This window comes from Pleurodeles waltl, chromosome 10 (assembly GCF_031143425.1).
Source record: "Pleurodeles waltl isolate 20211129_DDA chromosome 10, aPleWal1.hap1.20221129, whole genome shotgun sequence".
Taxonomy (NCBI): domain Eukaryota; kingdom Metazoa; phylum Chordata; class Amphibia; order Caudata; family Salamandridae; genus Pleurodeles; species Pleurodeles waltl.
Window position 1 is genome coordinate 334912188 of NC_090449.1, and position 26182 is coordinate 334938369.

Consider the following 26182-nt stretch of genomic DNA (forward strand, 5'->3'; position numbering starts at 1 on the left):
GTCTGGGAAATTGGCCCTGGACTGTGTGGGGGCACCTTTGCTAGTGCAAGGGTGCCCACACACTTAGTAACTTTGCACCTGGCCTTCAGTAAATGAAGGTTAGATATATAGGTGACTTATAAGTTACTTAAGTGCAGTGGAAATGGCTGTGAAATAGTGTGTGCACCATTTTATGCAGGCTGCAGTGGCAGTCCTGTGAAAGGGTTTGTCTGGGCTCCTTATGGGTGGCTAAAGAAATGCTGCAGCCCATAGGGATCTCCTGGAACCCCAATGCCCTGGGTACCTAGGTACCATATACTAGGGACTCATAAGGGGGGTCAAGTGTGCCAATTGAAATTGGTAAATGAAGTCACTAGCCTATAGTGGCAAATGTAAAAGCAGAGAGAGCATAAGCACTGAGGTTCTGGTAAGCAGAGCTTCAGTGACACAGTTCAGCACTACTGACAACACACACATTAGGCCACAGACTATGAGCACTGGGGTCCTGACCAGCAGGATCCCAGTGAGACAGGCAAAAACATACTGACATAAAGGTAACAATGGGGGTAACATACCAAGAAAGATGGTACTTTCCTACACAAAGTACATGTCAAATTGTATACACCCCAGTTTGCAAGGCCTGACTTTCTTATAAGTCTCTAGTATTTGGTACCCAGGCAGTGCTTTATTTGTAAAAAACAAAATATAAGTACCAGGGCCCTCGTCAGGAGGCCATTGCAGCTTGCACCACCCATTGCCCTGCTGGTGCTGCCACTTACGCAACTATAATCCATCACCTTTCTTCAAGTTAGACATTTCAGGCTATTTTAGCCCCCCCAAATTTATAAAAAGGGCTTGCAAGTCAGAAATGAGTCATTTTAATACATAATGTATATTTAGGAACTCTTTTCCTTGCTGATCTTTAAATTTCACAAAACTGACAGCCTGACTATCAGATCACGCTGGAATCGGAGAAAGGACCAAAGAACTGTCCAGCTGCCTTTGGACCTACCCAAAGAGAGGCTGCACACTCCGAAGGGACTGCACCTGCCTCACTTTGGCTAGCATAGATTGGACTGTGCCTATGGCTCCTGGCTCATGGAAATTTGATTCCTGATATCCAACAACAGCGGAAACTTCAGGGATCAGTCTGCTGATCTCCTGGAACCAGCTCCAGGGACACAAGAGTGGAAGTTTCCTAAGTAGCAAAGTTGGTAGCTACCGCAGATGTTTTGCTTCTACGATTCGCGGGGCACCCAAGAGGACAAATTCAAGATAACCAAAACCTGCACCTGTGTCTGCTGACCCTGGGAGTGCTATCCATGACCATGTTTATCGTACCAAAGGGACACTAGCCACCACCAACAGATTTTGCTCCAATTGCTGTGCAGACTGACCAGGACCCCAGCACCAGCTGGCCAGCTACTGCAACGTGGAAGACTTTTAGGACCCTGTCCACTTAGGCCAAGTTCACACCTCTTCACCCATGGACCGAGGAATCACCAAAAAGGCACCCCATTGACCACACTACAACTGGAAAATCCTTGAGCATCTTTTGGCCTGCATCACTCAGCATGAGGGCCACATTATTGATGTCTGTGGCAGTTATCCTATAAAGTTTGGGTCTTGCCTTAAAAATACTTTGGTGGCCTGGTAACTGTCCAAAGTATTCTTTCTGGCCCCCCTATACCTCTATCCTGCTGGACTTGGTCGCCCAACTCAGGCTGGATTTGTCGAATTAACTTTTACAAACTTTACAAACGTTTCCAAGCTTTTTGTTGGCCAGTGCTTGTTTGCAGTTAATATAAACGTTATTTATTACTTCTAAAATCTGTATCTCCTGAACCCTAAGGTGGATTTTGATGCTTAACGTCTCTAAAGATTCATAAAAATCAAATCTATTTTTTGAATTGGTGTTGTTTTTTCATTCGTGCCGTGTGACTCCTATTCTGTTGTTTGCTGCTGTTAAATGCCTTACACATTGTTCCTTCGCTAAGCTTTACTGCTCACCACCACAGCTATGCAGCATTAAGCCTAAAGTTAAGTAGTATACCAGACTGGACCAAAAATGGCATTTGCAAGTGTATTGCATGATAAGGCCTCCCAGCCATATCATTGAGTACACCCAAAACCTCACAATAACTAAACATAACTAAACATTATTAAACATAAAATAAAACATAACATATAACATAATAAAAAAATAACTAAACATAAACAAAAGGGAAATAAAGAAAAAGGAGGCTCTGTGAAATAAAGTATGTGCCTAGTATCACAAAATTTGGAGAAGCAGGGAAGCCGGCATTGTTTCCAGGTTATCTGGTTTCATATTTTGAAATTCAGCCACCAAATGGGTATCTCTGTCTCACTCTCTTTCTCCCATCTACATTAAAGTTCACAGTTTGGTCTTTCATTCTTGGCTCACCACAAGAAAACCGACACAGAGATAGCAGTTCTCACTGATGGCCAACAGACCCAACTATCAAGCCATTTATTTGGGGGATGTCATAACACCCCACCACCCCCACCACCCACCCCCAAGAAGCTACGCCCTGGAAGATTACAAGCAACGTTATCTTGTCTGTCCCCGGCGTGAGGAGGCCGGAAGAGAATCTCCACGCCAATGGCAAAGTGGTTGTCTCTGTCAGGAGACAAGGGTATGGGAATGAGAATTAAGGGGAGTGAGTGGCTGGAAGATGGAAACTTCCCACACTATTGCAAAACCTTGAGTGTCCTGTAGCAAGTGTCATTAGGCAATACATTGTTTTTGTGACGATGGAAGATAATTTCAATACATGCATCTAAATGAGCACGGGGAGCATTGACATCTCCTGCATGGATGGGTCACCTGCAGCAAGCTGCGCAATGTGGTATCACCCCCAGTGGCACACAATCAGGAGACCCATTAACCATAATGAAATGAACTAGAAGCAGCATGTCACGGTGAAATGCGCATAGGTTAAGGATGGGAAATGGGCGAATAATATGTGGAAAAAAAGCGATCACTTGCAAGGGATTCAGGAGGGTGCTATAGCGCCTGGTCCTTAATAAGTAAACTTATAAGAGGACGTGTGTAGGTCGATTAACCTTTTGATCCGCATGGAGTATCCTAGCTACAGTGTGACTAATGTTTCTCAATAATCAATACACAAAAATCAATATCATTAAGCAAGTCATTAATCAACAGTTAATAAACACCACACCATGACCCTTTGGTCATGAATAACCACAACTCATGATACGTTTTAGCAATTTTATTTTCCTATTAGTTACAATACTAAATCATGCGATTATTTCAAAATGTATTCGCATCAGATCAAGATTAATTCATTAGTAACCACCAATAATATAATCTAATCAAAACTTGAGACAGAATACATTCTAAAGCATTAGCATAAGTCAACATATGAATCAATGGTGAATGCGTCAACATGAGTAGCAGAGTTCAGCAAATTAGTCTGTCAATCATTTGTCACTGTATATGTCAACGTCTTAGAAGAGGAACCTCATCTAACCCAGATTAGCATTAGCATGTGGGACTTCATGCAAAAGCACTTTTAGAACATGAATTTAGAAAACATCTAGCTAAGAGAAAACTATTAGAGAGTGCAATTGGTACCTAGGAAGAAAAGGCACAAAAGGCATTCAGTCACATTGTCATAGTTACCTATCCTATGGATCAGCAACAAGGTCAGTCTTCGTCTTCAGGTCATCCATCGATCAGCATTGCATCAGGCTCTCCTCTTAGAAAGTATGAGCCCAATAACAGAATCTTGTGTCTCTTCTCCCAATATTGCATCAAATTTCGGAATAAGGTCTGAAATCTTTTCCCTCTGTCATGTTATATTAAAGTCACCCAGACTATCCCCCAATTCCTCACTGGTCAATTAATCACACGATTCTTCTTTATCCAATAGCCCTCGTATTTCAAATCCATCAATTCTAGTATTACACAGTTCCCATGTAGTTGATTGGTTCACTTTACGATTTCCTCATCATCTTGCTCGTCAGGTATCGCAAATGTTGCATCTTCTTCTCCAGTCAGTGTCTCTATTGTTCGTGTCCTGGGAAAGTACATCCAGTATGCTCACACTTTCTGCTACAATTTTATTCCATCATTTCCTGTCCGTCGGTTCACACAGAAGTTTTCAGCGAAGCAGTTTTTATAAAACAATGAGCAGTTCATGGTTAGTTCACCCCGTCATTGTCTTACACTGTACTTTAATATTCAGCTTCTGCACGAGGTTTGACAAAACTAGGCCACAACTTTGGCTAAATTAAGCTCTACAATATAATGCAAAAATATAAATTATACCTCTCAATAAGACATACTACTACATTATTTTAATACATTTTTAGCATTTCACATATATTAGTTGCTCTTTTAATATTATTCGTGAATCTTGGTAACCACTCTCCAAAGTCACAATTACAAACGTGCTCATTATTTTTCTACGTTAATCATTTTCTACATTTTTCATTATTCAGAATACATAAACATTCATTAATAATTTCTAATCAAGACATTTACGTTAACAAGGGCAAGTGTGTCTCCTACTACACATCTACAAAAAGTGTGCAATACAAGAAACTGTGGCCCACACAACTCGCTGGACGTAGAGGAGGATATTTATATGCCCCCTTCTTTCAAAGATCACTAGCCACCACTGCTGCGCAATCGCTTATTCGTGCACTACACCGCAGAGATGCTTGTGCAAGCCGAGGGGGGTTTAAGGCACGGGCAAAGTGGGCTCTGGCCCGGGGCCCCAGCCTTTCGGGATGACCCCTGATAGAGCCAGCTCTGTTCTGGATAGAGTCTTGCCCTGATGACCTGAAATAATTCTTATGCAGATTGTTTTAAATAGCGCTTTCCTTTCATTTGTTTATAATGTGGGTTATTGTGACATTTTGCAGACAAATGTTGTGTTTATATTTTATGCATTCTCCTTTAAAAAGTTTATGTTACATCAAAACAGGACCTCACATTTGAGGACTGGGAGGGTGTCACAGCGATTATTTGCAGTAATATTAGTGAGCTGCTTTTGTGTTGCAATATAGAAAATACACACTATCTCCGAATATTAGATGTAAATACATTTAAAATTTGACCTGGCCTATGAGAGCATGAAAGATCTGAAGCGGGATCATGAATTCAAAGCTGTTGCGCGTAGGGACCCCCAAATACGTTTTGCCCAGGGGCACTAAAATCCTTAAGCTCTCTGTGTGCAAGGCCAAGCTAGGCACTCTTCAGAGATGTTCGATAACTGAATTGCAGAGCGTGCGGCACCACAATACCTATTGCTTAGGGGACATCCAATTGCCGCCTCTTCACCACTTGAGTTAATCATAAAATATGTAAGGATCTGAAACTGAATATTTGACCTACACCCATCAGTGTACCAAGAGCTCTAACACAATTAAATCCAACTAAAAATGAATCTGAAATCTGAACAATAGAAAATGAAAAATGAATAGATCTTTCCAGCCCAATTTGGAAAAATACTCAGAGTTGAAGTGCAGCTGAAAATCCCCAGGAGAATGGCTTTTTGATCAAATATATTTTTTTAATTGGTCTGTATAAAGGACTTTTAACATGTTCTTTTCAATTTTCTTAAATTAAGGGTAAAAACTTTCACAAATTCTAGATGAGTTACCAGGCTCATCTGGATTCGGAGTTTTGCAGTAACGGTATATCACTGGCCCAGATTTTCATTAGCAAACCATTAATTATGAGTGCATCAATGTGCACAACACTTACTACCTTTCACACCATCACTTGTGCTATACATGGCCTGTACCGGATTCTGTCAGTCACTCTCAGCAAATGCTTTAATTGTAGATCTAACTGCCAACCTTAATTTGTGTGCATATGCGACTGAAGTAAGATTTGCTCATATGCATATTCTATGCTGGAACATAAATAGTTTCGTTCTCTCAGATTTGGACAGTTTTCGCAAGTTTCTAAAATATGGTTGGTCTAGTTGTCTACAAATCGCCTCTTATATTGGCTGTGCCAACATACCAGTGTTGGGTGGCAGGGCGACAGACTTGCATTTGAATTTAAGTGTATATACGTACATTATTTTTTGGTGAACTAAACATTTGCAAGGTCTTTCAATAATACAAAGTATTTAAGCAAACCTCAGTTGAACAGCTCTTACCCCAAAACAGCAAGAACAGCGCATATGATCCAGGCCATACCACCAGGGACGTGGCTGATGTTGGTCATAATTTGTTGCTGGCAGGCAGGGCATGTAGTTCGCATCGGTGTGTCTCCTGCTTGTCCTATTATTATTGGAGGTGCCTGTGGGGTTCTTGTCTCTTTTTCATTGTTCCCCATAACTATAGTTTGATTGATAACTGGTGGTTGCATGATAACTGTTTGAGAAGAAAAAAAGGATGTTACAAGGCATTACTAAACAACACTTTTGAGATATTAGATGGCGTCAACAGGGCTGCAGGCCCTCTAAGTCAGCAGAACCTATGACATCAGTTTCTCTGGTGCAGGACAAATCATCAGACTGCCTGGCAGAGATCTCACAGCATTCAGACCAACACCCTGATGCCATTGCTCTGAAAAGTTAAGTGTCTGCCAATCACTTTCCAAGCTTGTTCTGTTTTTCCAAGAATAAATAACCAAAGCAGAAGTTTGTTCTTAAAAAACTATACATCAGTGGCCATGACTTGCAGGAAGTTTTTGCATGGTTTTCCTGCCAGGCGCTACCATAATTTACATTGCAGTCCCAGGCAGGCAAATCAAGTAATGGTTGTCCCACCTTAAAAATGATGAAAAATCGTCTCTATGACCATGCGGCCTAGTGTTGGATAGTTTACTAGATCTGTCGAAAAACTGACCGAGGTTCTGCTGACAGAAACCCTGTTGTTGCCCCGCCTCTAGAAGGGAAGAAGGAAATACAGAATTGACAGAACATGGGAACTCTCTGTTTAAGCAATTTTCCTGCTCCATCGACTTTAAAATATTGACCAAGTTATCAGCTTTAACATTAGTAGCCATTTGCAAAGGACCCTTGATGGTGCACTACTGTGAGAATGAGAGTCACTTGTAGCACACCAGAAACAACTGCTATAGTGATGGGCTGATGAAATGATGGATGTAAGACACAGTTCGGGGGTTCGAGCGCACAGGGGGTTTCTAGGTATGACCTGAGGTGATCGATTGATTGTTCATTGATGTTGTGAGGCTTGGCCTACTATGGCTGTTGGTAACCGAGTACCAAGAACAACCTTTTTGCACTTAACTCTTAGGGTAGAGAAGTAAGCATTCCGAGGCTTACTCAAGGTGGTGGGGTAAGAGGTTTAAATTCAACAATGTACCCAAAACCACACTATAACTGCATCGTTCAGGCAGTGCTTTTGCCTTTCTATCAGAAAGTACTTTAATATTACATAATACTACACAAAGAAACGGAAACTCTAATGCAAGGATTCTGCTAATGTACTATTGTCAAGGACGTATGAAAATGTGTGCTACAGGGAAAATCTAAACAGATGCTGCTCCCAGTATGTGAAGCAAGAGGCATTCTGCAAGGTCGGGGATCCAGGGGCCGGGCTCTGTAATGTGCCCTGCTGCTCGCTTTCCCTATACTGGGGCGCCTTTTGTGAGGAGCTACGTTTACCTGTAGTATCCACAATGGAGGCCACCAAACTCCCATCCATGCAGTCCTTCAGTTTACCCAGTTTAGGCACATCTTACCAGACACCTATTTGTGTGAAGGTGTTCAGTGGTGTGAGGACAATCGTGGGTCCTCAGCTAAAATTGTGTCAAACAGAACAATTTTCCACTGCTGTCCTATTGCTTGTTCGTACTATTGAAACCAAAACTGAGCACCAACTACACTCTTCAGCACTTGACTCCCACAGTAGTGAAATTGAGCTGGCCAAGGCTTATTCACAGGTGGTGTGTGAGACTCAGAACTATGTAAGAAACTAATATGTCAGTAGCTCAATTTTCATCCAACAATTGTTCTTGGAAAATAATTATTTAACTCAAAACAGGCACAACATAATACTGCAAGTAATATTTCAGAAACAGCAGATTATTAGTAGTAATACCCTGCAGTCAATATAGGGAAGACAGACTATGGCGCGCTGGTAGCCTGTTCTACTTAATTAATTGGTATTGCAGGAGTGCCTGCGATCTTTGGCATGGCAGCACAACTCTAACAGCATAGCACAGTTAGCAAGAGAAGCAGTTTATGTGACCCCAGTCCTGCTCCATGGTATTTGGACGTGAGGTAGGCTGAAGTAACAGCTTCACCAGTTAAGGAGACTTCGGCGATGTTGTGTGTGCACCTCCATGGCTTTGGGTTCCTCCTCAGGAACACAAAACCGACCATCCACCAAGCTAGGTGCCCACCCTTGGTTGTTATTGTGAGTATTTAGGCCATAGTGCAAGCTTCTCCCATCGATGTGAGTCTCTGGCACAGACACCCCCAAGGAGAGCAGTAATAGCCAAGCAATACCACACAAGCAATAATAGTTCAACTATCTATAGTGCTCACACATCACCTCAAAGGGTCCTACTTCTCATGAACCCTAACCATTTATAAACCAATCCTAGCTGATAGAGGGAGTGCCTCAAAATATCACTTAAACAACAGGACATCATTCTAACATATATCCGAATAGTACAAAGCAGTCCATGAGGATTAATGAATCTTCATTCAGTCTATTACTAAAGCCATATTATGAATCCCAAAGTTTTTTATTATTCTTCAAACTCATGCTTCCAGCCCAGCCACTGCATTTTGGCCTTCAACAAGGACTTTATAAGGGCTGTGTTATTTATCAGGATCGTTGCAGGGGCAGACTCAAACCAGCCAGAATCTTGAGATCAATGACAAATGTTGAAGAATTAACAGAGATTCCAAGCTGGTGGCTATATCTTAATTGGCCTCTAAGTAGATACTTACAACGCAGTGATGGCGAACATCTGGCTGAACGTGAGGTGTGGCCTGCTGGAGAGGGTAGACTACCTGAGGGGGAGAGCTGCACGACCTGGCAGAGAGAGTGCACAAGCTATGAGGAGTCGGACCCTCAATTTAGACTGCCTGCGAACAGTCTGTGTCCGTCTGTCACAGAGGACAGAGCCGGGATGGTAAACATTGTTTTCCGCAAGAGCCTCTGGCACACTTGGGGGCAGATTTAGGAAAAGTGGCACTGCACTGGTTGCACCCTTAGTACCCCCCCCTACTGCCACCATTTGTGCTCCATATATAAAATACAGCTCACCATGGTGCAGGGTAGGTGGCAATAGCAGCAACATTTTTGATGCTATTGATGTGCTGTTCAGGGTTAGCATCAACATTTGGTGTGCCCCCTTTTAGCGCCTGCTCTGTCCAGTGTGAGAAGGTAGCCTCTTTCTAGCCTTGTTACCCCCACTTTTGGCCTGTTTGTGAGTGTATGTCAGGGTGTTTGTCACTGTTTTCACTGTCTCACTGGGATCCTGATAGCCAGGCCTCAGTGCTCATAGTGAAAACACCATGTTTTCAGTATGGTTGTTATGTGTCACTGGGATCCTGCTAGTCAGGACCCCAGTGCTCATAGGTTTGTGGCCTATATGTATGTGTCACTGGGACCCTGTCACACAGGGCCCCAGTGCTCATAGGTGTGCATGTATATGTTCCCTGTGTGGTGCCTAACTGTCTCACTGAGGCTCTGCTAACCAGAACCTCAGTGGTTATGCTCTCTCATTACTTTTAAATTGTCACTAACAGGCTAGTGACCATTTTTACCAATTTACATTGGCTTACTGGAACACCCTTATAATTTCCTAGTATATGGTACTGAGGTACCCAGGGTATTGGGGTTCCAGGAGATCCCTATGGGCTGCAGCATTTCTTTTGCCACCCATAGGGAGCTCTGACAATTATTACACAGGCCTGCCACTGCAGCCTGAGTGAAATAACGTCCACGTTATTTCACAGCCATTTTACACTGCACTTAAGTAACTTATAAGTCACCTATATGTCTAACCTTTACCTGGTAAAGGTTAGGTGCAAAGTTACTTAGTGTGAGGGCACCCTGGCACTAGCCAAGGTGCCCCCACATTGTTCAGAGCCAATTCACTGAACTTTGTGAGTGCGGGGACACCATTACACGCGTGCACTACATATAGGTCACTACCTATATGTAGCTTCACCATGGTAACTCCGAATATGGCCATGTAACATGTCTATGATCATGGAATTGCCCCCTCTATGCCATCCTGGCATTGTTGGTACAATTCCATGATCCCAGTGGTCTGTAGCACAGACCCTGGTACTGCCAAACTGCCCTTCCTGGGGTTTCTCTGCAGCTGCTGCTGCTGCCAACCCCTCAGACAGGCATCTGCCCTCCTGGGGTCCAGCCAGGCCTGGCCCAGGATGGCAGAACAAAGAACTTCCTCTGAGAGAGGGTGTAACACCCTCTCCCTTTGGAAAATGGTGTGAAGGCAGGGGAGGAGTAGCCTCCCCCAGCCTCTGGAAATGCTTTGTTGGGCACAGAGGTGCCCAATTCTGCATAAGCCAGTCTACACCGGTTCAGGGACCCCTTAGCCCCTGCTCTGGCGCGAAACTGGACAAAGGAAAGGGGAGTGACCACTCCCCTGACCTGCACCTCCCCTGGGAGGTGTCCAGAGCTCCTCCAGTGTGCTCCAGACCTCTGCCATCTTGGAAACAGAGGTGCTGCTGGCACACTGGACTGCTCTGAGTGGCCAGTGCCACCAGGTGACGTCAGAGACTCCTTGTGATAGGCTCCTTCAGGTGTTAGTAGCCTTTCCTCTCTCCTAGGTAGCCAAACCCTCTTTTCTGGCTATTTAGGGTCTCTGTCTCTGGGGAAACTTTAGATAACGAATGCATGAGCTCAGCCGAGTTCCTCTGCATCTCCCTCTTCACCTTCTGATAAGGAATCGACCGCTGACCGCGCTGGAAGCCTGCAAACCTGCAACATAGTAGCAAAGACGACTACTGCAACTCTGTAACGCTGATCCTGCCGCCTTCTCGACTGTTTTCCTGCTTGTGCATGCTGTGGGGGTAGTCTGCCTCCTCTCTGCACCAGAAGATCCGAAGAAATCTCCCGTGGGTCGACGGAATCTTCCCCCTGCAACCGCAGGCACCAAAAAGCTGCATCTCCGGTCCCTTGGGTCTCCTCTCAGCACGACGAGCGAGGTCCCTCGAATCCAGCGACACCGTCCAAGTGACCCCCACAGTCCAGTGACTCTTCAGCCCAAGTTTGGTGGAGGTAAGTCCTTGCCTCACCTCGCTGGGCTGCATTGCTGGGAACCGCGACTTTGCAAGCTTCTCCGGCCCCTGTGCACTTCCGGCGGAAATCCTTCGTGCACAGCCAAGCCTGGGTCCACGGCACTCTAACCTGCATTGCACGACTTTCTAAGTCGGTCTCCGGCGACGTGGGACTCCTTTGTGCAACTTCGGCGAGCACCGTTTCACGCATCCTCGTAGTGCCTGTTTCTGGCACTTCTCCGGGTGCTACCTGCTTCAGTGAGGGCTCCTTGTCTTGCTCGACGTCCCCTCTCTCTGCAGGTCCAATTTGCGACCTCCTGGTCCCTCCTGGGCCCCAGCAGCGTCCAAAAACGCCAAACGCACGATTTGCGTGTAGCAAGGCTTGTTGGCGTCCATCCGGCGGGAAAACACTTCTGCACGACTCTCCAAGGCGTGGGGGATCCATCCTCCAAAGGGGAAGTCTCTAGCCCTTGTCGTTCCTGCAGTATTCACAGTTCTTCAGCCTAGTAAGAGCTTCTTTGCACCAACCGCTGGCATTTCTTGGGCATCTGCCCATCTCCGAGCTGCTTGTGACTTTTGGACTTGGTCCCCTTGCTCCACAGGTACCTTCAGACAGGAATCCATCGTTGTTGCATTGCTGATTTGTGTTTTCCTTGCATTTTCCCTCTAACACGACTATTTTGTCCTTAGGGGAACTTTGGTGCACTTTGCACTCACTTTTCAGGGTCTTGGGGGGGGTTATTTTTCTAACTCTCACTATTTTCTAATAGTCCCAGCGACCCTCTACAAGGTCACATAGGTTTGGGGTCCATTCGTGGTTCACATTCCACTTTTGGAGTATATGGTTTGTGTTGCCCCTATCCCTATGTTTCCCCATTGCATCCTATTGTAATTATACATTGTTTGCACTGTTTTCTAAGACTATACTGCATATTTTTGCTATTGTGTATATATATCTTGTGTATATTTCCTATCCTCTTACTGAGGGTACACTCTAAGATACTTTGGCATATTGTCATAAAAATAAAGTACCTTTATTTTTAGTATAACTGTGTATTGTGTTTTCTTATGATATTGTGCATATGACACTAAGTGGTACTGTAGTAGCTTCACACGTCTCCTAGTTCAGCCTGAGCTGCTTTGCTAAGCTACCATTATCTATCAGCCTAAGCTGCTAGACACCCTATACACTAATAAGGGATAACTGGGCCTGGTGCAAGGTGCAAGTACCCCTTGGTACTCACTACAAGCCAGTCCAGCCTCCTACATTGGTTGTGCAGTGGTGGGATAAGTGCTTTGAGACTACTTACCACTCTTGTCATTGTACTTTTCATAAGAGAAAAATATACAAAACAAGGTCAGTGTATATACACATAGCCAAAAAGTTTTGCATTTTCCTCTTTTCACTCTTTTCTAAGTGCTGAAAAGTACTTCTAAACTTTCAAAAAGTTCTTAAAAGTTAAAAAAGTTTTTTCTGTCTTTCCAAAAAGTTCTGAAAACTTTTTTCTCTTTGTCTATCACTTTAACTCTCTCTAAAAATGTCTGGCACAGGCCAAAAAGTTGAACTGTCCAAACTTGCATATGATCACCTTAGCTGGAAAGGAGCAAGGAGTCTCTGCATAGAGAGAGGTTTGAGTGTAGGGAAGAATCCTTCCTTAGAACTGTTAATTAATATGCTTAGAGTACAGGATAAGGCCATAAGTGCCCAATCTGTAGAAAAAGTAGCTAATGGTTCTCAATCTGATCCAGGGACTCCCCCAGGAAAAGGTTCAGGAAAGAAACTTCTCAGCCTGCCCATTACTAGACAGTCTAGCATAGTTGGTACAGAGGTTGAATCACACCATACTGATGGTGTGCTCTCACATTATGCTGGTAGCCAAGCGGTTAGGGTGCCCTCTGTAAGGGACAGGTCTCCTTCTGTTCATTCCCATCATACCTCTGTATCTAGAAATGTCCCTCCCACCCACCCTGATGACAGATTGTTAGAAAGGGAGCTCAATAGATTGAGAGTGGAACAAACCAGACTGAAGCTCAAGAAGCAACAGCTGGATTTGGATAGACAGTCTTTAGAAATAGAGAGGGAAAGACAGAAGTTGGGTTTAGATACCCATGGTGGCAGCAGCAGTATTCCCCATAGTCATCCTGCAAAAGAGCATGATTCCAGGAATCTGCACAAGATAGTTCCCCCTTATAAGGAGGGGGATGACATTAACAAGTGGTTTGCTGCACTTGAGAGGGCCTGTGCTGTACAGGATGTCCCTCAAAAGCAGTGGGCTGCTATCCTATGGCTATCATTTAGTGGAAAAGGTAGGGATAGGCTCCTTACAGTGAAAGAAAATGATGCCAATAATTTTACAGTTCTTAAGAATGCACTCCTGGATGGTTATGGCTTAACCACTGAACAGTACAGGATAAAGTTCAGACAGACCAAAAAGGAGTCTTCACAAGACTGGGTTGATTTCATTGACCATTCAGTGAAGGCCTTGGAGGGGTGGTTAAATGGCAGTAAAGTTACTGATTATGAAAGCCTGTATAACACAATCCTGAGAGAGCATATACTTAATAATTGTGTGTCTGATTTGTTGCACCAGTACCTGGTAGACTCTGATCTGACCTCTCCCCAAGAATTGGGAAAGAAGGCAGACAAATGGGTCAGAACAAGGGTGAACAGAAAAGTTCATACAGGGGGTGACAAAGATGGCAATAAGAAGAAAGATGGTGAAAAATCTCAAGATAAGCATGGGGATAAGGGTAAAACCAAAGATCCCACTTCAAATCTTAAACACTCTTCAGAGGGTGGGGATAAAACAAATTCTTCCTCTTCTTCCCAACCTGCACACATTAAAAAGCCCTGGTGCTTTGTGTGTAAAAACAGAGGCCATAGGCCAGGGGATAAGTCCTGTCCAGGTAAACCCCCTGAGCCTACCACCACTAATACATCAAGCTCTAGTGCCCCTAGCAGTAGTGGTACTAGTGGTGGGACTGCTGGCAACAGTCAAGCAAAGGGTGTAGTTGGGTTCACTTATGGGTCCATAGTGGAAACTGATGTAATCAGTCCCAAGACAGTTTCTGTCACACCTAGTGGCATTGGCCTTGCCACACTGGCTGCTTGTCCCCTTACAATGGATAAGTACAGGCAGACAGTTTCAATAAATGGTGTTGAGGCCTTGGCCTACAGGGACACAGGTGCCAGTTTCACTTTGGTGACTGAAAACCTAGTGCACCCTGATCAACACATCATTGGACAACAGTATAAGATTATTGATGTCCATAACTCCACTAAGTTTCTTCCCTTAGCTATAATTCAGTTTAGTTGGGGTGGAGTTACTGGCCCTAAGCAGGTGGTGGTATCACCTAGCTTACCTGTAGACTGTCTCTTAGGTAATGACCTAGAGGCCTCAGGTTGGGCTGATGTAGAGTTTTATGCCCATGCAGCCATGCTGGGCATCCCTGAGGAATTGTTCCCTCTCATTTCAAGTGAAATGAAAAAGCAAAGGAGAGAAGGCCTGAAAACTCAGGATCCCTCTCCATCAACAGGTAAAAAGGGTATCACAGTATCCCCTAACCACCCTACCATTCAGGATACTATTCCTGTGGTGGGAGAAACCTCTCCTGGGGTGGCACCTGTTCCAAGGGAATCATCAGCTGGCAAAGCTGGACTCCCTGAGGTGGAAGTACCTCTCTGTGGGATAACTAACATTGGTGAGAAAAAGAGCACCATTTTAGTTAACATGGAGCATCCCTCCAACCCTCCCAGAGAAACTTTAGTGCAGAAACTCTGCACTGCCTCACAACACTTAGGACAGCATCCCTGCCCTAGTGTGGAGCTGATAGGACAGCATCCCTGCCCTGCTCCAACCCAAGAGAAACAGCATCCCTGTTCTCTCTTCCAGCCATATGGACAAAGTTTTTGCCCAGCTATGGCTTTTCTGAGACAGCATCCCTGTCTGGCATTTCCATCACTACAAATAGGTTCAGTGGACAATTCCCACTGCTCTAAACTAAAACTTACTGATAGAAACTCTGAAAATACATCTTCACATTGTCGCTTAGCTAAAAAACTTCAAACAGGGTGGTTTACATCTCCACAGGGAAGTAACCATATAGTGGATGATAAAGGGAGTAACCAGTCTATTGCAGAGCTACTCTCTACTTATCACCACTTAGACAATAAAGTCTCAACTGGCCAAGGTTAGCCTTATTGTCCTTCGTTTGGGGGGGGGTTGTGTGAGAAGGTAGCCTCTTTCTAGCCTTGTTACCCCCACTTTTGGCCTGTTTGTGAGTGTATGTCAGGGTGTTTGTCACTGTTTTCACTGTCTCACTGGGATCCTGATAGCCAGGCCTCAGTGCTCATAGTGAAAACACCATGTTTTCAGTATGGTTGTTATGTGTCACTGGGATCCTGCTAGTCAGGACCCCAGTGCTCATAGGTTTGTGGCCTATATGTATGTGTCACTGGGACCCTGTCACACAGGGCCCCAGTGCTCATAGGTGTGCATGTATATGTTCCCTGTGTGGTGCCTAACTGTCTCACTGAGGCTCTGCTAACCAGAACCTCAGTGGTTATGCTCTCTCATTACTTTTAAATTGTCACTAACAGGCTAGTGACCATTTTTACCAATTTACATTGGCTTACTGGAACACCCTTATAATTTCCTAGTATATGGTACTGAGGTACCCAGGGTATTGGGGTTCCAGGAGATCCCTATGGGCTGCAGCATTTCTTTTGCCACCCATAGGGAGCTCTGACAATTATTACACAGGCCTGCCACTGCAGCCTGAGTGAAATAACGTCCACGTTATTTCACAGCCATTTTACACTGCACTTAAGTAACTTATAAGTCACCTATATGTCTAACCTTTACCTGGTAAAGGTTAGGTGCAAAGTTACTTAGTGTGAGGGCACCCTGGCACTAGCCAAGGTGCCCCCACATTGTTCAGAGCCAATTCACTGAACTTTGTGAGTGCGGGGACACCATTACACGCGTGCACTACATATAGGTCACTACCTATATGTAGCTTCACCATGGTAACTCCGAATATGGCCATGTAACATGTCTATGATCATGGAATTGCCCCCTCTATGCCATCCTGGCATTGTTGGTACAATTCCATGATCCCAGTGGTCTGTAGCACAGACCCTGGTACTGCCAAACTGCCCTTCCTGGGGTTTCTCTGCAGCTGCTGCTGCTGCCAACCCCTCAGACAGGCATCTGCCCTCCTGGGGTCCAGCCAGGCCTGGCCCAGGATGGCAGAACAAAGAACTTCCTCTGAGAGAGGGTGTAACACCCTCTCCCTTTGGAAAATGGTGTGAAGGCAGGGGAGGAGTAGCCTCCCCCAGCCTCTGGAAATGCTTTGTTGGGCACAGAGGTGCCCAATTCTGCATAAGCCAGTCTACACCGGTTCAGGGACCCCTTAGCCCCTGCTCTGGCGCGAAACTGGACAAAGGAAAGGGGAGTGACCACTCCCCTGACCTGCACCTCCCCTGGGAGGTGTCCAGAGCTCCTCCAGTGTGCTCCAGACCTCTGCCATCTTGGAAACAGAGGTGCTGCTGGCACACTGGACTGCTCTGAGTGGCCAGTGCCACCAGGTGACGTCAGAGACTCCTTGTGATAGGCTCCTTCAGGTGTTAGTAGCCTTTCCTCTCTCCTAGGTAGCCAAACCCTCTTTTCTGGCTATTTAGGGTCTCTGTCTCTGGGGAAACTTTAGATAACGAATGCATGAGCTCAGCCGAGTTCCTCTGCATCTCCCTCTTCACCTTCTGATAAGGAATCGACCGCTGACCGCGCTGGAAGCCTGCAAACCTGCAACATAGTAGCAAAGACGACTACTGCAACTCTGTAACGCTGATCCTGCCGCCTTCTCGACTGTTTTCCTGCTTGTGCATGCTGTGGGGGTAGTCTGCCTCCTCTCTGCACCAGAAGATCCGAAGAAATCTCCCGTGGGTCGACGGAATCTTCCCCCTGCAACCGCAGGCACCAAAAAGCTGCATCTCCGGTCCCTTGGGTCTCCTCTCAGCACGACGAGCGAGGTCCCTCGAATCCAGCGACACCGTCCAAGTGACCCCCACAGTCCAGTGACTCTTCAGCCCAAGTTTGGTGGAGGTAAGTCCTTGCCTCACCTCGCTGGGCTGCATTGCTGGGAACCGCGACTTTGCAAGCTTCTCCGGCCCCTGTGCACTTCCGGCGGAAATCCTTCGTGCACAGCCAAGCCTGGGTCCACGGCACTCTAACCTGCATTGCACGACTTTCTAAGTCGGTCTCCGGCGACGTGGGACTCCTTTGTGCAACTTCGGCGAGCACCGTTTCACGCATCCTCGTAGTGCCTGTTTCTGGCACTTCTCCGGGTGCTACCTGCTTCAGTGAGGGCTCCTTGTCTTGCTCGACGTCCCCTCTCTCTGCAGGTCCAATTTGCGACCTCCTGGTCCCTCCTGGGCCCCAGCAGCGTCCAAAAACGCCAAACGCACGATTTGCGTGTAGCAAGGCTTGTTGGCGTCCATCCGGCGGGAAAACACTTCTGCACGACTCTCCAAGGCGTGGGGGATCCATCCTCCAAAGGGGAAGTCTCTAGCCCTTGTCGTTCCTGCAGTATTCACAGTTCTTCAGCCTAGTAAGAGCTTCTTTGCACCAACCGCTGGCATTTCTTGGGCATCTGCCCATCTCCGAGCTGCTTGTGACTTTTGGACTTGGTCCCCTTGCTCCACAGGTACCTTCAGACAGGAATCCATCGTTGTTGCATTGCTGATTTGTGTTTTCCTTGCATTTTCCCTCTAACACGACTATTTTGTCCTTAGGGGAACTTTGGTGCACTTTGCACTCACTTTTCAGGGTCTTGGGGGGGGTTATTTTTCTAACTCTCACTATTTTCTAATAGTCCCAGCGACCCTCTACAAGGTCACATAGGTTTGGGGTCCATTCGTGGTTCACATTCCACTTTTGGAGTATATGGTTTGTGTTGCCCCTATCCCTATGTTTCCCCATTGCATCCTATTGTAATTATACATTGTTTGCACTGTTTTCTAAGACTATACTGCATATTTTTGCTATTGTGTATATATATCTTGTGTATATTTCCTATCCTCTTACTGAGGGTACACTCTAAGATACTTTGGCATATTGTCATAAAAATAAAGTACCTTTATTTTTAGTATAACTGTGTATTGTGTTTTCTTATGATATTGTGCATATGACACTAAGTGGTACTGTAGTAGCTTCACACGTCTCCTAGTTCAGCCTGAGCTGCTTTGCTAAGCTACCATTATCTATCAGCCTAAGCTGCTAGACACCCTATACACTAATAAGGGATAACTGGGCCTGGTGCAAGGTGCAAGTACCCCTTGGTACTCACTACAAGCCAGTCCAGCCTCCTACATCCAGGCATTAGAAGTAGCCACAAAAACTGACGAAGTGGAATTTCTAAGTTTCCACTGCACCATTTCAGCAGTCCCCCTAAAGGGGGAACGCCCCCCTTTGCATACATTATGCATGGGCCATGTATAATATGGCGCAAAGGGTTGCAAAATGGCGCAATGCATGCATTGCGCCACTTTGTAAATATTGCGCAAGAGCTTTATAGAACTGGGTCTCGTTTTTTTTAGGGGTTGTGCAAATTTTGCATGATTTGCTTTCATGTAATTACACAAAATTTCTGAAAAGTTACGCAAAACTACATATATTTACCCAAAATGCAAATCTAGAATTTAGCACTGAATTTTAGCTCCTGTCCATTCTGAACTCCCACATTTAAAAAAATAACAAAAACACAAGTGCCAAGAACAACAACCACTCCCCTTTTGGTTGTTTTCTATGTTTCTGCATTCCAGTGCATAATTTTGCCACAACTGCTCAACACTCTTTATCTATGGGGCTATACAGTTCCACTCATACTACAAGCCACTTTGAGATTCCTGAGCCTCAACCTCACAGCCAGCGCTGGCAGGGGCAATGGGTGGCGTAAGGTGTAGTGGGCTCCTGATGCAGGCCCTGGCACTGATTCTTTTACACATTTACAAATTAAGCACTGTCTTTGTCAGAAGGTGCTAGCAGGATTGTGGGGTGGAACTAGTAGTCTCCAAACAGGATAAACTAAAGCAGGGGTTCAAAAGTGAGAGAGGCTATCCCACTGAACTACCTGTTAGCCTGTGAGTGTTAACGCTGCTGGAGTACATTGAGCCAGGAAAGGGTAGAAGAAAACTATAGTTTCAAAGGGCCTTTTGTCTCCTCTCCATTACATTTAACTATCTGACCCACCACATATTATCCCTAGAATGTCTTAGGACAGTACAGCAATCTCCTCTCTGTTCATCTTTAACCCACCTTCTTTGCTACAACTTGGATGTAACAAATACAAAATTAATTCCTGAGTGGCTACTGTGCACAATCTGCACACACCCTCTGCACAGGCAAACACTTCACAGCTACGCCCCACATGGATGGATAAAGGACCCTGTTGTGGTGTTGGGGTGGACCCTGTTGGTGGGAGGGGGTTAATATGCAAGCCTGAGCGACAAGCCCTCAAAATGCTGGCCACGGCACCGGAGTTATGGCAGTGCTGTGAGATGCTGCTTCCTATACCCGCTGCGGAGGGCGATGTGAATTGGTGCGGAGGCAAACATCACGGACCCATCGAACCCTGGGACAGCAGCTTCTCCAGTGCAACACCAGCTTCAGCCGTGAGAGACGGAGATAAGCACAGAGCAGCCTGCAACCCTGCAAAGGCCAGGTGAAGCACAGGCCTAGTGGATCACAGTAGACGGCAGAGTGAACAATACAAGTTGATCGGAGTCGGGCCCTAAGGTAAGATGGTGCAGGGGCTTTAACAGGACCCCAGGCATAGTCACAACACATCTGGGACTGCTTCAGCCGAGACATCTGGGGAAAATAGACTGGAAGGACTGCCAGACTGCAACATTGACTTTCACTCCTTCCCCTACTTCTCACACTGGCTGGGACTACTAGCGAGTCTTTGAAACCCTCCAGTGCGTCTGGGAGCACGCTCGTTGTCCTGTGGTGTCATTCATCCTTGGTACTGCCAGAACCTGACAGATCCCCCGCCCGCCAGTGGCACTATTAAGCCTGCCCCGCAGTGACACCTTGGGGCACCATTAAAGACCATGAAGTTGGAGGGGGACCATGGACCATGGCGGTGATGACCTGGGAGCTGGGCCAGACTGGGCAGTGCGCACACTGAGGCTACTTGGGGTCTGGGTGTGTTGACCTTAGAGCGGCCAGAATTGTCTAACCCCAACAGCTTGTGCCCTGATTGTCTTAATCCCCATTTTCCCCATCCCTTGCTGATCGCAACTTTTGGGGCCACACCGGTTTTGGAAGTCTCTGGGGACACTCAAACTAGATCATCGTGCTAATCTCAGCTAGCATCTATACCCCTGCAGACGGCGGCACTACGGACAGCACCATTACCAGAGCCTGGTCTGGAGCTAGTTGATTGCACCACCAGAGAGATCGTGTTGGCCTTTCGCGCCCTCCCTCCCTCCCTGATGTCCTGGGTAAACCAAGGTCTCCCCACGTATAGCAGTGACACTCTATAAGACCATGATGGGGATATGGGACTTTGTTTGGGAGCGTCCCCTACTCCCCACTCTTACTGGGCTCCTGACGTCCTGTGCCACTCCGCCTATCGACAGCCATAATTAGCCCGTAGTGTCCCATGTTGCCACTGGATGGGTAAATAATCTAAAAAGAAAGGCACACCAGGCCCCAGTTCCTGTCAAGAACCGAACCCTGTTAATACAGAAGAAATGGCCTCAAGTGCAGCACCTCCACCCAGGGGCCAACAAGTGGCTATCTTAGACATCATACTGCAGGCTTTTGCCCCCTCAAGGTAAGAACTTGAGCTCAAAGCTGATACATTGGCTGCAGATATTGGGCTTCTAAAAAATGACCACCAGTGATTGACTGAAAGAGTCATTGCCACAGAACGCACACTGGAGGAGGTTACACCTGAAATGATGACCATAGGAGTGTGGATGTCACAATTGGAGAACAAAGTTAAGACACAAGAAAACAGAGCTGAGGAAGCTGAAAATAGGCCCAAGAGAGACAACCTTCAGATTATAGGCCTGCCTGAGCACATACAAGGTCATTATGGAAACACAGGCAACTTCCCAGAGAACTGACTTCATGACAAGGTGGCCCCAGAGGGACCATCACTTGAATGTACACACCACATTCTAGCATGACCACCACTGCCAGGGTGGCCAAACTCTTGCATTAGAAGGCTCTAGCCCATATACTGGGGCAGGCCCGGCTATAAGGAAGTACCATGGTAAAAAACCAAAGGGTAATGCTTTCCCCCGACCTCATCACATAGGTCTAAAAACAATGCGCCTCATTCATGGATGCCAAGAAGTGCCTCAGACCTCTGGAAATCCCCTTTGCAATGTTATTACCTGTTGGACTGCAGGTAACTCATGAGGATGAAGTGGATTATTTCATCTCTCCACTGCAGCTGTGGGACTGACTTGACCGAGTCCCTTGCACAGGAGGGAGATCACCTACTGGAGATTGGAAGGCACCTTGGAGACCCCCCTGGAAGAAATCAAAGAGGGGAGCTGGAGATATCCCATCTTTCTCCCAGGTGCTACATAAACAACAAAAGGTGGTGAAGGTGGAGGCAGCCATCAGCAGAGTTAGCTCTAACCCCTCTTCCGTCATGGAAGAGGATGACCCAAGGGACACTCACTCTGACCATGCTTCAATATCTACACATAGCTCAGGGGTCTCATTGCCTATGGTTACCTCTGGCACCTCTGATGAGATAATTTGATTGTCCCAAAGCTGTTGTTATAGAACAGTACCAGATGTGCGACCTATCGTACCTGTTACTTGCTCGTGTCTTATGTCCTGGCTGCTGGGTCACTTGTGGGTATGACTACCCTATTGGCCTTCTGGATGGCGTGATGTGAAGTTGGCAGGCATTATAGCTGACACCCCCCCTATGTAACATGGGTGTGTGATGACTGCACGTGTGCTGTATGTTTGTTTTGAAGTTTGGATGGGAGTTGTTCTTTTCTTGTCCTGGGGCCAGGAATTTGCGTTCTTGAATGATAGTCATAGGGGTTTACGGGGTGGCATGCCATTGCTTGCCTACCTAGTTCTCTCCCAGTATGGTCTTGGGCCACTACCTATCTCAAAGAATTGATGCTCCTACCCAGAAGTCTACAATATGATGGTACTCTCCTCTCATGGCGACCACCCAGATCGATAACTTTATTAGCTGGAATGTCAGGGGTCTTAACAACATTGCCAAAATACACAAAGTACATACTTATTTAAAGGGCAGGGGGCACGGATAGCTCTCCTAGAAGAGAACCCCCTGACAGCCACTGAGAAAGAGGCATTACGTATGAGATGGTGAGGTCAGCTGTATGCAGTCTGGTGTTCGGCCTTCGCTAGAGGGCTTCTCTTATGGATCCATGTAGGAAAGTACCATCTTGCTTGGCATGTTACCAGCATTTTTACTGTATGTATGTTTGTTTTTGCCTGTGTCAATGGGATCCTGCAAGCCAGGACCCCAATGCTCATAAAGTATGCCCTGTATGTGTTCCCTGTGTGGTGCCTAACTGTATCACTGAGGCTCTGCTAACCAGAACCTCAGGGTTTATGCTCTCTCTGTTTTTAAAATCTTTTAAAATTGTCACTGCAGGCTAGTGACTATTGTAGAAAGGTAGCCTATTTCTAGCCTTGTTACCCCCACTTTCGGCTTGTTTTTGAGTATATGCCAGGGTGTTTTTACTGTCTCACTGGGATCCTGCTAGCCAGGGCCCAGTGCTCATAGTGAAAACCCTATGTTGTCAGTGTGTTTGATATGTGTCACTGGGATCCTGCTAGCCAGGACCCCAGTGCTCATAAGTTTGTGGCCTATATGTGTTCCCTGTGTGGTGCCTAACTGTATCACTGAGGCTCTGCTAACCAGAACCTCAGTGTTTATGCTCTCTCTGCTTTTAAAATTGTCACTGCAGGCTGGTTACTAATTTTACCAATTCTCATTGGCACACTGGAACACCCTTATAATTCCCTTGTATATGGTACCTAGGTACCAAGGGTATTGCTGGTCCAGGAGATCCCTATGGGCTGCAGCATTTCTTTTGCCACCCATAGGGAGCTCAGACAATTCTTACACAGGACTGCCACTGCAGCCTGAGTGAAATAACGTCCACGTTATTTCACAGCCATTTTACAGTGCACTTAAGTATCTAATAAGTCACCTATATGTCTAACCCTCACTTGGTGAAGGTTAGGTGCCAAGTTACTTAGTGTGTGGGCACTAGCTAAGGTACCCCCACATTGTTCAGGGCAAATTCCCCGGACTTTGTGAGTGCGGGGACACCATTACACGCGTGCACTACATATAGGTCAATACCTATATGTAGCGTCACAATAGTAACTCCGAACATGTCCATGTAACATGTCTAGGATCATGGAATTGTCACCCCAATGCCATTCTGGCATTGAGGGGACAATTCCATGATGCCCCGGGTCTCTAGCACAGAACCTGGGTACTGCCAAACTGCCTTTCCGGGGTCTCCACTGCAGCTGCTGCTGCTGCCAACCCCCTCAGACAGGTTTCTGCCCTCCTGGGGTCCAGGCAGCCCTGGTCCAGGAAGGCAGAACAAAGGATTTCCTCTGAGAGAGGGTGTAACACCCTCTACCTTTGGAAATAGGTGTGAAGGCTGGGGAGGAGTAGCCTCCCTCAGCCTCTGGAAATGCTTTGATGGTCACAGATGGTGCTCATCTCTGCATAAGCCAGTCTACACCGGTTTAGGGAACCCCCAGCCCTGCTCTGGCTCGAAACATGTCAAAGGAAAGGGGAGTGACCACTCCCCTGACCTGCACCTCCCGGGGGAGGTGCCCAGAGCTCCTCCAGTGTGTCCCAGACCTGTGCCATCTTGGAAACAGAGGTGTTTGTGGCACCCTGGACTGCTCTGAGTGGCCAGTGCCAGCAGGTTACGTCAGAGGCTCCTTCTGATAGGCTCTTACCTCTCTTGGTAGCCAATCCTCCTTACTAGGTAGCCAAACCTCCTTTTCTGGCTATTTAGGGTCTCTGCTTAGGGGATCTCACCAGATAACGAATGCAAGAGCTCACCAGAGTTCCTCTGCATTTCCCTCTTCACCTTCTACCAAAGGATCGACCGCTGACTGCTCAGGACGCCTGCAAAACCGCAACAAAGTAGCAAAGATGACTTCTAGCAACCTTGTATCACTTCATCCTGCCGGCTTTCTCGACTGTTTCCAGCTGGTGCATGCCCTGGGGGTAGCCTGCCTCCTTTCTGCACCAGGAGCTCTGAATAAATCCCCCGTGGGTCAACGGAATCTTCCCCCTGCAACCGCAGACAACAAAAGACTGCATCACCGGTCCTCTGGGTCCCCTCTCAGCACGACGAGCGTGGTCCCTGGAACTCAGCAACTCTGTCCAAGTGATTCCCACAGTCCAGTGACTCTTCAGTCCAAGTTTTGTGGAGGTAAGTCCTTGCCTCCCCACGCTAGACTGCATTGCCTGGTACCGCGTAATTTGCAGCTGCTCTGGCTCCTGTGCACTTTTCCAGGATTTCCTTCGTGCACAGCCAAGCCTGGGCCCCCGACACTCTAACCTGCAGTGCACAACCTTCTGAGTTGTCCTCCGGCGTCGTGGGACTCCCTTTTGTGACTTTGGGTGGACTCCAGTTCACTTTTCTTCTAAGTGCCTGTTCAGGTACTTCTGCGGGTGCTGTCTGCTTCTGTGAGGGCTCCCTACGTTGCTGGGTGCCCCCTCTGTCTCCTCATCTAATTGGCAACATCCTGGTCCCTCCTGGGCCACAGCAGCATCCAAAAACCCTATCCGCGACCCTTGCAGCTAGCAAGGCTTGTTTGTGGTCTTTCTGCATGGGAACACCTCTGCAAGCTTCTTCATGACGTGGGACACTCTCTGGGGGTAGTAGGTGCACTTTACACATACCTTTCAGGGTCTTGGGGTGGGCTATTTTTCTAACCCTCACTGTTTTCTTACAGTCCAGGCGACCCTCTACAAGCTCACATAGGTTTGGGGTCCATTCGTGGGTCGCATTCCACTTTTGGAGTATATGGTTTGTGTTGCCCCTATACCTATGTGCTCCTATTGCATCTACTGTAACTTTACATTGCTTGCATTACTTCCTTTTGCTATTACCTGCAGGATTTTGGTTTGTGTACAAATATCTTGTGTATATATATTATCCTCATACTGAGGGTACTCACTGAGATACTTTTATATTGTCACTAAAATAATGTACCTTTATTTTGAGTAACTCTGAGTATTGTGTTTTCTTATGCTATAGTTCTATATGACACCAGTGGTATAGTAGGAGCTTTACATGTCTCCTAGTTCAACCTAAGCTGCTTTGCCATAGCTACCTTCTATCAGCCTAACCTGCTAGAAACACCTCTTCTACACTAATAAGGGATAACTGGACCTGGCACAAGGTGTAAGTACCTCTGGTACCAACTACAATCCAGGCCAGCCTCCTACACTGCCAAACTAACTTTCCGGGGTTTTCTCTGCAGTTACCGCTGCTGCCAACCCTCAGACAGGTTTCTGCCCCCCGGGGCCTGGGAAGCCCAGTCCCAGGAAGACAGAACAAAGAATTTCCTCTGAGATAGGGTGTTACATCCTCTCCCTTTGGAAATAGGTGTTAAGGACCTGAGAGGAGTAGCCTCTCTGGAAATGCTTTGAAGGGCACAGATGGTGCCCTCCTTGCATTAGCCAGTTTACACCGGTTCAGGGATCCCCCCAGCCCTGCTCTGGTGCGAAACTGGACAAACGAAGGGGGAGTGACCACTCCCCTGACCAGCACCTCCCAAGGGGAGGTGCCCAGAGCTCCTCCAGTGTGTCCCAGACCTCTACCATCTTGGATGCAGAGGTGTGAGGGCACAATGGACACCTCTGAGTAGCCAGTGCCATCAGGTGACGTCAGAGACCCCTCCTGATAG

General features: G+C 46.6%; 1 protein-coding gene across 2 annotated transcripts in view; it reads right to left on the reverse strand.

The window, feature by feature from the left end:
• LOC138261519 (cell death-inducing p53-target protein 1 homolog) overlaps window positions 1–26182 on the reverse strand; it is a 617762-nt gene that overhangs the window by 10594 nt on the left and 580986 nt on the right. For both annotated transcript variants that reach the window (XM_069210530.1, XM_069210529.1), the window contains one exon: window positions 6141–6357. In XM_069210530.1, coding sequence (XP_069066631.1) covers window positions 6141–6357 — 217 coding nt within the window. The remainder of the gene's footprint in view (window positions 1–6140; window positions 6358–26182) is intronic.